The sequence below is a fragment of the Camellia sinensis genome, chromosome 6, assembly GCF_055761805.1.
Source record: "Camellia sinensis isolate YWXY chromosome 6, ASM5576180v1, whole genome shotgun sequence".
NCBI classification, from domain to species: domain Eukaryota; kingdom Viridiplantae; phylum Streptophyta; class Magnoliopsida; order Ericales; family Theaceae; genus Camellia; species Camellia sinensis.
This window is the reverse complement of record NC_138966.1, coordinates 163,906,975-163,918,045: the sequence shown is the minus strand read 5'-3', so window position 1 is coordinate 163,918,045 and position 11,071 is coordinate 163,906,975. Positions and strand designations below refer to the sequence as shown.

General features: G+C 34.7%; 1 protein-coding gene across 1 annotated transcript; it reads left to right on the top strand.

The window, feature by feature from the left end:
- The first annotated feature begins 276 nt into the window (after positions 1-276).
- On the top strand, positions 277-9,570 carry LOC114300705 (protein NRT1/ PTR FAMILY 5.6-like). The gene is made up of 6 exons (XM_082876645.1): positions 277-359; positions 6,569-6,708; positions 7,045-7,259; positions 8,060-8,699; positions 9,005-9,297; positions 9,445-9,570. The coding sequence occupies exons 1-6, from the start codon at positions 277-279 to the stop codon at positions 9,568-9,570; spliced, it is 1,497 nt and encodes a 498-aa protein (XP_082732771.1).
- Positions 9,571-11,071: the final 1,501 nt, after the last annotated feature.

The following is an 11,071-nucleotide window of genomic DNA, read 5'->3' as shown; positions in this document are numbered from 1 at the left end:
AAAAACTATATTTCAAAAAAGAAATAATTTTTCCAGTCTATTACACTAGTAATGGTGGTGGTGGCAGCAATGGGCATGGTGGTGGTGGTAGCAGCAGCAATAGCAATGGTAGTGGTGATAGTGGTAAAGGTAGCGGTGGCGGTGGCATCATGGTGGTGGTGACAGTGGCGGCAACGGTAGCGGTGGTAGTGGTGGCGGCAGCATGGTAGTGGTAATAACAGTAGTGATGGCACTGGTAGTAGTAGTGGTAGTGACATGATGATGGTGGTAGCGGTAATGGTGGTGGCGACGGGGACGGTAGTGATGGTGGCAGGTAGTGGTGGCGATGGTGGGGTGATAGTAGTAGCAGCGGCGGCAATGTTGGTAGTGAATTTAAAATAGTGTATACTGATACTTATGTTTAGTACTTATAAATTCAGCCAAAATAAAGTAAGTTTCATATGACTTAAAATTTTTTAAAGTTTTGGCCTACATTTTAAGAGACACCTAAATTTTTAAGTGATATCAATTGTGATTATCAAACACACTTAATTGATTGTCACTTACTATGTAACAACCACAGATTTTTAATTATTCTGTAAAATTTATACTAATATTATTTAATCTCAGTTAGGAAAATATATCATTTATTATATATTATTATGTGTAATTTTGTAAAATAATATAATTATTATGAATCTAGGGGTCAAAATATAAATAATAATAATAATAATATTGATAATAATAATAATAATAATAATAATAATAATAATAATAATAATGGGTGCAGTAGCAAAGTAAATAATTAATTTTCTGTTAGTATACAATAGAGTGTAATTTAATTAAGAATTAATTAATTTATATAGTTATATTAAAATATTTGGTCAAAATGTAATTATCTTAAATATTTATTAAAAGATAAGTATAAATCTATAAATTAATGAACGAATCTGCGGAATGATTTGGGCCTAGCCACGTGTTGGCGAGAGAATGGTTTCTCCTCCCTATTTAAGGAGAAGCGGGTTCACCTGGGCAAGAGAAAAAGAAAGAAAGAAAGAAAAAATGATGGAAGTTGAAAAGATTTTTGGTAGTGGAAAGAAAGAGTAAGGTATTAAAATTAAGGTGAGTTATATTATACCTTGAGTTACCATAATATATTTTAACTTATCATAGTTTATTTTATACAAGTTATGTTTTATAAATTATTATAAACTATATTAATATTTCAGTTACGTGGATTATTTTCTGAACCCTATTTGTTAAAAGGAAACCCATGGATATGTTTGTTTTATATTTTAAGAATATTTGACTATAACCTTATAAACAATTATATTTTGTAAATACCACAACGGGAGTCCCACGCCTTGGAGGACTTAAATAACCATTGGCCTCTAATTGATCACCTTGTGGTCCTCTATATGTCATGGATCCATTGACCTCTGTTCTATGCGGAGCAAAGTGCTGTACGGAGATAAGTGCTACACTATTGTGGCAACCACCTCTATAGTCCGTACGAGCCACCTCTTGGGTCCGTACCTCTGTTCTGTGCAGAGCAAAGTGCTGTGCGGAGATAAGTGCTACACTATTGTGGGAACCACCTCTATAGTTCGTACGAGCCACCTCTTAGGTCCGTACCTCTGTTCTGATTGTCACTTCGGTGACTTCTGTTCTGTTCTGTACCGTGGTTATGGTCATTTACTTACATAATTTCTATATTTCAGTTTCTGCCACTTAAATGATCTGTTTACCAAATTACTGTGGTTATGGTTATTTATCTACATAATCTCAGTTCTGCTACTTAAATAATTATTTGTTCCGACTAAATTATCTTAAATGTTTTGGCTGCATAACTATCCATGGTTATTTCGTGTCCCTTATACTCTTGGTATAATATTTCTCACTCTGCCATGTGCTTATAGCTGTTTACCAATTTTCAGGAAACATGCAATTCAGAAATAGCTTTTGGAAAGTCTTTGACGCGGGGCTACGGAATAGACACACACACAACACTTTTATTGATATTTTTCTATGTAAATATCGGCCTTTTTGGTCAGTATAATTTTGTAATAAAAATAGAACCTCTAATGATTATTTTGGTACCCTCATTTAAATATTACTTCCGCCCGCGTTTATTGATTTGTTTAAGAATTGGCCGGAGGTAACCTCAGTTACTGGCCATCACGATGCTTAACCCTTGGGTACGGGGAGCGGGTCGTGACATACTATATTCAATTTTAAGTGCTGAATCATGTTATCAAACACCCCCTTCATTGTCGATCTTGAACTCTGGTCTCTCGTCTCTCGTCATCGTTTCAAATTCATCAAATTAGTCATGTTCATAAATACAGAGTTGAACAAACTTAATGTGTTTAAAAATTTATATCTAAACACTGAATAAAAGCTTAATTTATTTTAACGAACTAATTTAGAATGTTCAATTTTTTATGTATAAACATTTAATATTTGGTCAATCTTAATAATTTGAACAAAATTATTTTGTTCAAATATAAATAATCGAACATTGTATAAAAGTTCAACTCTGATTATCCGAACACGACAAACAAACTCATCTTTCCAACATACGAACGAGATAAATAAAAAAAAAAAAAAAAAACTATAATAAACTAACATTTCAATGTTCAAATCAATGTTTTCAATGTTTATACGAAACCAACCATCTCAATGTCATCCATGGTATGCAAATATTCAAAACTAATTCATTTCAATATTCTTAAAACTTAAATTTTCAAAAACAATAATGTTTTAAGTTTGAAAAATAAGTACAATGGAGAAAAGAATGAAATGAGCTAATTGATAATGAATGATATCATAAGTATATGTCAATGGTGAAGATGATAAACAAATATAATATTTATATGTTAAAACCCTAAACCCTATAGGAATGATGGCGTATGAAGAGTATTTTATATTTTTAAATATGAAATTTTTGAATGAATAGAATACACTTCATGTTGTCCTTAATGGTCATTTCATTATAAGATATTATTAGAATATAAATTTAATCTATTAATGATATATACTAAAAGTATTAATGATGTATAAATAGAATCAATCTCAAATTTTTAGTCTCATATCTTACCACATATTAAAAACTTGTATAAAAATCAAAAATCAACTTTTAACCAACTTAAAATAACCTTAAAACATAGAAATTGTGCCAACGTGTGATCGCTAAACCACGGTAAATCAAAAAATAATAATAATAAACTAATAGACAAACCGCGTTCGACGAGTTTCTTTATTTTATAAACATCTTCAAATTTGGGAGAGATGAATTAGAGTGGAGAGAGAATATGGAGTTAATGAGGAGGATTCAGAGATGGTTCAAAGATCAAGAACGTCAAGCTCTGATCGTTCTAGGTAAATATATACTAGCTACAGCTTTCTTGTGGAGCTTACACTATGATTCAATACTATAGCAACTAGTTTCATCTTATACTCTTTTTTATTTTTAAATTTGCATTTCATTTCAAGGTTCTGATATAAATATCATCGGCTACTGCAACTACTGGCATATTATAATTTACAAGAGCGGTCTGCCCTATTTGCCGTAAATTCATTAAAAAAGCTCCATCATACTATAGTAATACTTTCTATCTAAAGAGTTACATATTAATATTTTCTATCTAAAGAGTTATAATTTAAATCCAGTTATTTGTTGCCTTTCCAAGTTCCCAACGCATTTGAATCATCTTATCTTATCTTATCTTATCTTAGTTGATAAGTAATATGGTAAATTATAAATACGTTCTTAAAGTTTGATTAAAATATAAATTAATTTAAAAAATTATAAATATCTTATTGTTAGAAGTTTTTATTTAACAAAATTAACTGAAAAAAAAATTAATTATTTTTTTATATAATAATAAAATTGTCTGAATTATTAATTGAAATAAAATTTTGACATTATTAAAAACTGTTAATTAAATTGATTATTTATTAATAAAGAGAACCATTTGTTATGAAATTAAAATTTTCAATAAATAAATTTAATTTTTAAAATTACATAAAATAATTTATATTTAAAATATATATTTATAATTTACCTTAAGAGTCATGATAGAGACCCCCTCTAATCAGCACCCCCACAACCCCCAACAAACACGTAGCGGGTGGTAATTGGAGGAGCAGGAAAAAAAAGAAAAAAAAATGTAACCAATGAGAGAGAGAGGGGGGGTCAAAGGAGGTGGGGGGAAAAGGGGGCATGAAACATTTTTGTTACCTTAAATAATAAGAGGATTCAACTTCATCCACCACTAACATGTCATTGATTCAAGCAATTTCAGACTAGGCCAAGAGAGGAGAAAATAATATTTTAAAAAATATTATAGACCTTAAATAAATTATTAAATTTTTTACTAAACTTTTCAGATGAATGTAGGACCCACACAAATTACATATGTATGAATCTTACACCTACATAAGAGATTTAGGGATTGTTTGGGATGACCTAAATAAGTGTATTTTTTTATCTTTTTACGAAAATATGTGTAAAAAAATAAAAAGATGATGTGATAAAAAAAATAAAAAAATAAATTATTTTTAAATTACCAAATTTGACCTTAATAAAAAATTTGATAATTTATTTAGATCCGTAATATAGCTCTAATATTTTTACTTCTACACATCTCAAAGTTTGGACACTTTTTCCTCTAGTATGAATTATTTATTTATTTTTTTAAGGCATCAAGTTCTTTCCTATATCTTCTTGGGCGGCGCGGAGTATTGTATTTGAGTGTTTCAAGGTCATTTCAAAATAAATAAATAAATCATTTACACATTAGCCAATTATTTTATTTTATTTTATTTTGAGTTACTTACATGTAGGTCCTAATAAGTGAATTTATTATTTAATAAGTTCTATAAAAAATTTATTATAAAAAAAAGTCACTAATTGTAAGTTTTAGTGACAATTTATAAAAATCATGACAAAAAAAGTTCACTAATTGTCAATTTTTAACGACATATATAAAAAATTGTCACAAAAAGATTACTTTACAATTTTACTAAGACTTATCTTCAATAGAATTTGACGAAAATTAAGGTCTCGTTTGGGAACAGGCTAATTTAGTAACTTTTTGGCTATTTGGCTAAAATATGAGCTAAAAAAAAGTAGTATGTTTGGGATGACTTTTTGACTTTTTATGAAAAGATGTGCAAAAAATAGAGAGAAAAGAGAATCTTTAACTTTTTGGTATGGGTTGTTAGCTTTTTGGCTAATTTAGTAACTTTTTAACTTTTTGACTAAAAAGGAGACTTCCCAAACGAGGCCTAAGTCCAACTATTAGGACCTATTGGTAGTTTATCCTTTTATGTTATTTTTTCCTAATCCATTCAACACCCATGATAATTAGGGGTGTAAAAATGGCCTGCGACCCAAGATGGGCCCGGTCCCGTTTAGGCCCGTTTGAGCCCGTGCTCGAACCCAGCCCGAGCCCCTAGGCTAGGGCCTGAGCCATTGTTTTGAAGCCCGGCCTAGCCCGTGGCCTAGACCATCGGCCCACTTAGGTCTGGCCCAAAGCCCAGCCCGCCCAAGGCCCAGTGTATTTTTTAATAGAAAATAATAAAATTTTGGTAGAAAAAAAATTAAAAAATATTTTTAAAAAAATGGTTAGGCCCACACAAGCCCGGCCCGAACCCGAGGCCAGGCCCAAGCCCATTAGGCCAGCCCAAGGCCCGGCACGCTGGCCCTGCACAAGGCCCGAATACCCCTGGGCTTAGGCCTGGGTCTAGCCTTATTTTTTTGGCCCGTGGGCCTGAATTTTGGCTGGAGCCCGCGAGGCCTGACATGGGCCCAGCCCGGCCCGAGCCCGGATGGGCCAAATCAGGCCTGGCCGAGCCAGATTTACACCCCTAATGATAATATAGATTGTCTCAAATCCGTCACTGTTTATTTCAATATTATGATTAAGACTATCTTTGTATAAATGATTCATTCAATTCATATTTTCAATTGAAATGAGCAATCAATCAAAAAAATGTAATTCAAGTGGTTACAAAGAGACCTTAGTAATGTTAAAATTTTATTTCATACTTGATTCAAAGTGCTACTAACCTACTGTGTTGTTACAAAAATAAAAAATCAAATTGTTCAATCACTCTTTAAATTTTCAAAAACAAAAATTCTAACTTATACCACTTGTGATAAATAATTCTGGAGAGGGTTATCTATTTTTCACCCGAATTTCCAAATTACCCTTCTTATTCTTTGTTGGAACACCTTATTCCTATTCCATTTTATTTTTATTTTTGTTTTTATTTTTTTAAACTAGTTATTCCTATTCCTAGCTAATTCCACACAATTACAAAATCAAGCAAGCCACGAAATTCCCATCTTATTCTTATCCTCGACAAACCCATCGACACTGAATCCAAGCCCCGACCCGACCCGCAATTCGCAGTCCCCTCTTTCTTTCTACCGCCGCCAATGCCATAGCTCGTCGCCACCCCTGCAGTTCCCTGACGTCAACCGTTGGGATATGGTGGGTTTCAGACAACGATGAGCAGGGGAGGTGGGGCTTCGGGTGACGATCCAAGGGGTTGATTTTACTGGTGATGGGTGGGTCAGTTTTGGTAGTGATTTGTTGTTGGATTTGGATGATGGTGGTGGTTGGGTACTTTGGAGTTGGTGGTGGTGGATTGCCGGAGTGAAGAGAGATGATAATTGTTGTGGCGGTGCTGCTTGTGGCGATGTGATGGTTTGTGGAAGTGAGACCGTGGCGGGGTGTGTGGAGGGATGGGAAAAAAATGGTTGATGATGGTGGTGTATGTCAAATTACTCAACTGTAGTTTTGCCAATTATCAAGGAAGGTCCGTGTAATTTATCCAGAACTATTTTATATGTTTCTCAAATTATGTTGTAAAAGCACATTTGATAATAACTTCCCTAGATTTTTCTATGTTAGTTTTAACCTAGAAAAGGGAAATTATGCCGATTCCCTACTTTGTCAATGTAATCGCATTGAATTGAATATTTAACACTAAATGTTATTATAAAATAAGATCTGAATCTTTGTGCTAAAAACCGAAGTGTCTATGTTGCAGGTCTGATTTACAGCAAATGTGTGGCCACGTATGTCTTGACTACCTTGGTGACCTTCTTGACTTACGTTTGGAAGTTAAAGCTCAAGCATGCTGTTGCAATCATGAACATTAGAGGTGGAGCGGAAGGTATCATGGGGTTAGTGGAGGCCGCTCTCATAGATGCTTATCTTGGCCCCGCTTGGATGTTGCTCATCACAAGTGTTCTTTACAGCATTGTAAGTCACCGGAATTCTACACACCCCTTGCATTCGTGGCATAGCATTGCTAATTTGCTAGTAGTAGTAGTAGTGAAGATATAAATAAACTACTCTGTTCTGACTGGGAATCGACAACCAAAACTAAACTAGGCTACTCGTGCATTTGCTGAGGTAGATAGGTAGAAATTGGGTCTTTCCTTGCATTTTTCATAGGGAATTATACTTCTTAATTGATTCTTACCGATAGAATAAAACAACTCATAATTTAGCCTTTCTACAAGCCCTTCGCACGTTTTCACTTGCTTTCTCAGACAAATTTAGTCATGGTCTTTGGTGTACATCTAAGTGCGAAGCCAAAGCTCTTACATTAGGCCAAAAAAAAAAAAACACTACTGGAGCATTAATGAATGAAATTTAATATTTCATGGCTTTTCAATTGGTGTATTTATATAAATGATGCATGTAAACAATAACCCTTCCTTACTTAAATACTTTGAATATGCCAATGAATCAAATTGAACTCAAGAACTCAAATCTTGGAACAATACAATGTAAACCTAACTTTCTTAATTTTTTGATCCAAAATGCAATTAAATCTTTGATCAAACACCTCGACCATTTCTTCAGACTATGTTAACCACTAACCTAGGGTGGCCAAACCACCCATAGTGATTCTTTGGTTGGAAACCACTCAAATCTTGCATCAAAATTAGAGTCAAGATGCATACACACTTATTTTACATCAAAGCTGGTCCACATTAATTTAAAATATTTTCAAAATTGTCTCTCACTAATGAATAGGAGATGATTTGATGCAGGGATTGGGGTTGCTAGTAATGTCAGTTCCTGATCGGTTATTTTCCAAGGGTGTAAAGTCATGTCCAGCAGGGGAGAAATTATGCTCTTCAAAGCTAACTGCTTCACCATTCTATTGGGGATTAGCTTTGATTGTTCTTGGCAAGGCTGGTCAGGGAATATGTTTGAAAGCCCTATCCTTTGGTAAAATAAAGTTCAAAAGAGATCCACCCGAAACGAAGGTAATCAAATTTGGTTTCTTGAAGTATGAAGTTCGCCGAAGAAAGATTCAAGACAAAAGGAAACGTCCGAAGAATATTATTCGAAGTACCTGCCTCATAGTTGGAAATGTAGGTGGCATCACATGGGTTTTTTTGGCTCCTGATTGGTCTTATCGGTTTTTGATATCTGCATGTGTAATGGCAATTGGGATTGCTATATTTTTTATTGGATACGCATTCATTTCCCCCCCTCAACTGCGAGCAAGTCCCCTCATAAACATGTTGCGGGTCCTTCTGGCTGCATTCTTAAAGAGGCATCTTGACTTTACTAAGCAGGGTACAGAATTTAACTATGGGGATGAAGATCAGACACCTCATGGTCAAGGTCACAACCAAAAGACACCTCGAGGTCCCAAGAAAAAGACGACGCTCACTGATCACTGTCGGTGAGTACACAATGATCATAAAGTTTATGTATACATTTTTATGTTACCTTTATAGAAATTCAAAAACTATAAATCAAAACTTGGTTGGCATCTGTTTTTGTTTTCAAAAAATACTGAAATAATTTACAAAATGTACTAAATTATCATGGCATTATATTTGAAGTAAAGTTGGAAATGGTATTGGTGTAAAATTTATGTTGTTTTTAACATCTTTTACACTTGCGCAAGTGGCTCAACAATGCTGCAATAAATGTGCCACGCAATTTCCCCTGCTTTCCCATTGGATGGATTAATTGCACAGTGGATGAGGTTGAGGAGACAAAGCTTCTGTTAAGAATGGTTCCAATCTCAGCTACCTTTCTTTTGTATGGGGTGATCAAATCCAATAGTAGTACCTTTTTCATTGTGCAAGTATATGCAATGAAAAGGTCATTTCATTTCGTACTACAAGAAAAGCAGCATCAAATTCAACTCCCCATTCAAATCTTCCATATTATAGTAGTATTCGCAACATCTGCAGTGAAACCTCTGTATAGGATAGTATTTAAACGACGAATAGAGCAAATGAATTGGAGATACTCAGCTGGAATGAAGGTTGGTTTAGGAATGCTTGCCGCTTTGGCTTGTTGTAAAGTTGCTTGGTGAGTGGAGTATAAGAGGCTAAAATCTTTGAAAGAACACGGCTTGTTAGGTAATCTCGATGCCATAGCACCAATATCTGTATTTTGGCTCTCTCCACAGTTTGTACTGATGGGAATCATGGATGGATTAGCTCGTGATGGTATGGTGGATTTCTTCAAGTATCAGGTTCCAAAGTCAATGAGGAAGAGATATGCACTCATACTCACTGAAGTTGTGATCGGATAGGGAAAAATACTGAACATAGGGTTTATTATGATATTAGATGTGGTGGTCAAGAAGTTGAGAGTTGAAGACGGAAGTTGGATTGCAAACACTGTGAATCAGAGCCGTTTGGATCTTTTTTACGCTGCATTAGTGGTGGTGAGCATAGCCAATCTATTTATCTTTGCATATGTTGCTAGTTTCTACACTTACCGTGATTTTCCAGAAGAGGAAGACGACGAAGAAAAAGATCCACATGAAGAAATTTAAACTGGAAAGAAACAAGACAAGATGGAATCAACACCTGATAAAGAAACTGAAAGAACAATAAGAACTACCTGATGATGAAGAAAACTTGAAGACAAGAGTAGTGGTAGAGTTATGTAATAGCTAGGGAAAAAGAAACAAAAATATAGAGAAAGAAAGTAGCATGTCTGTATATTATTCTTAGAAAATTGCATACCCTTCATATGGGAGTTCCTCAATTATTTATAACTACTACCTTGCATACCTCACACCTCTAACTAACTAACTAACTTCTTCTCAACTGCCTTCCTCTAACTAACTAACTAATTAATTAACTCGTTCTCAACTGACTCACAATTCCTTATATAATATTCCCTGCTGCTTGAAAATTAACCTTGGCCTTAAGGCTGAAAGTGGGGGTACTTTGCTTCTATTGCAGAATGGTCAACCCAGGTAGCATCCTCTGGAAAAGAATTCACCCATTGGACTAACCACTGAACCACAACCTTATTACCACGCTTAACCATCCTCCTATCCAAGACAAACATTGGTTCCAATTGCAAAGTTCACTCAAGACCTATTGGGGGAAGAGTAGTGTGAGCTAACACATTGGTCCCAATTTTCTTTTTGAGCAATGAGACATGAAAAACAGGGTGAATTTTAGCAGTTGCTAGTAATTGCAACTTATAAGCCACTGAACCAACCTTTTCCAAGACTTGATATGGACCATAAAACCTCGAAGATTGCTTCATATTCCTCTGCAAAGCCATTGTAGTCTGTTTATAAGGTTGTAACCTGAGGAACACCCAGTCTCCAACTCCAAATTCCCTTTCAGCCCTACCCTTATTAGCATAATGTTTCATTCTTTGTTGTGCCTCAGACAAATGCTCCTTTAAGGTCTTGATAATAACAGCTCTCTCCTTGACCCAATTATCCACCACTGCTACTGAAGAAGGTTTGGAAAGGCGAAAAGTATGATCAAGAGACTCTTGTCCATAGACTGCAAAATAAGGAGTAGTTTTGGTGGCAGCATGATAGGTGGTATTATACCACCACTTAGCTAAAGAGAGCCACTTAGCCTACTGCCTAGGACAGTCCCCAGACATACACCTGAGGTAGTTCTCCAAGCATTTGTTCAAAATTTCAGTTTGACCATCTGTTTGAGGGTGATAAGCAGTGCTAAGGCACAGCTTACAACCCTGTAAAGTGAAGAGTTCATGCCAGAAATGGCTAGTAAACACAGCATCTCTATCTGAAACAATGATAGAAGGAAGACCAT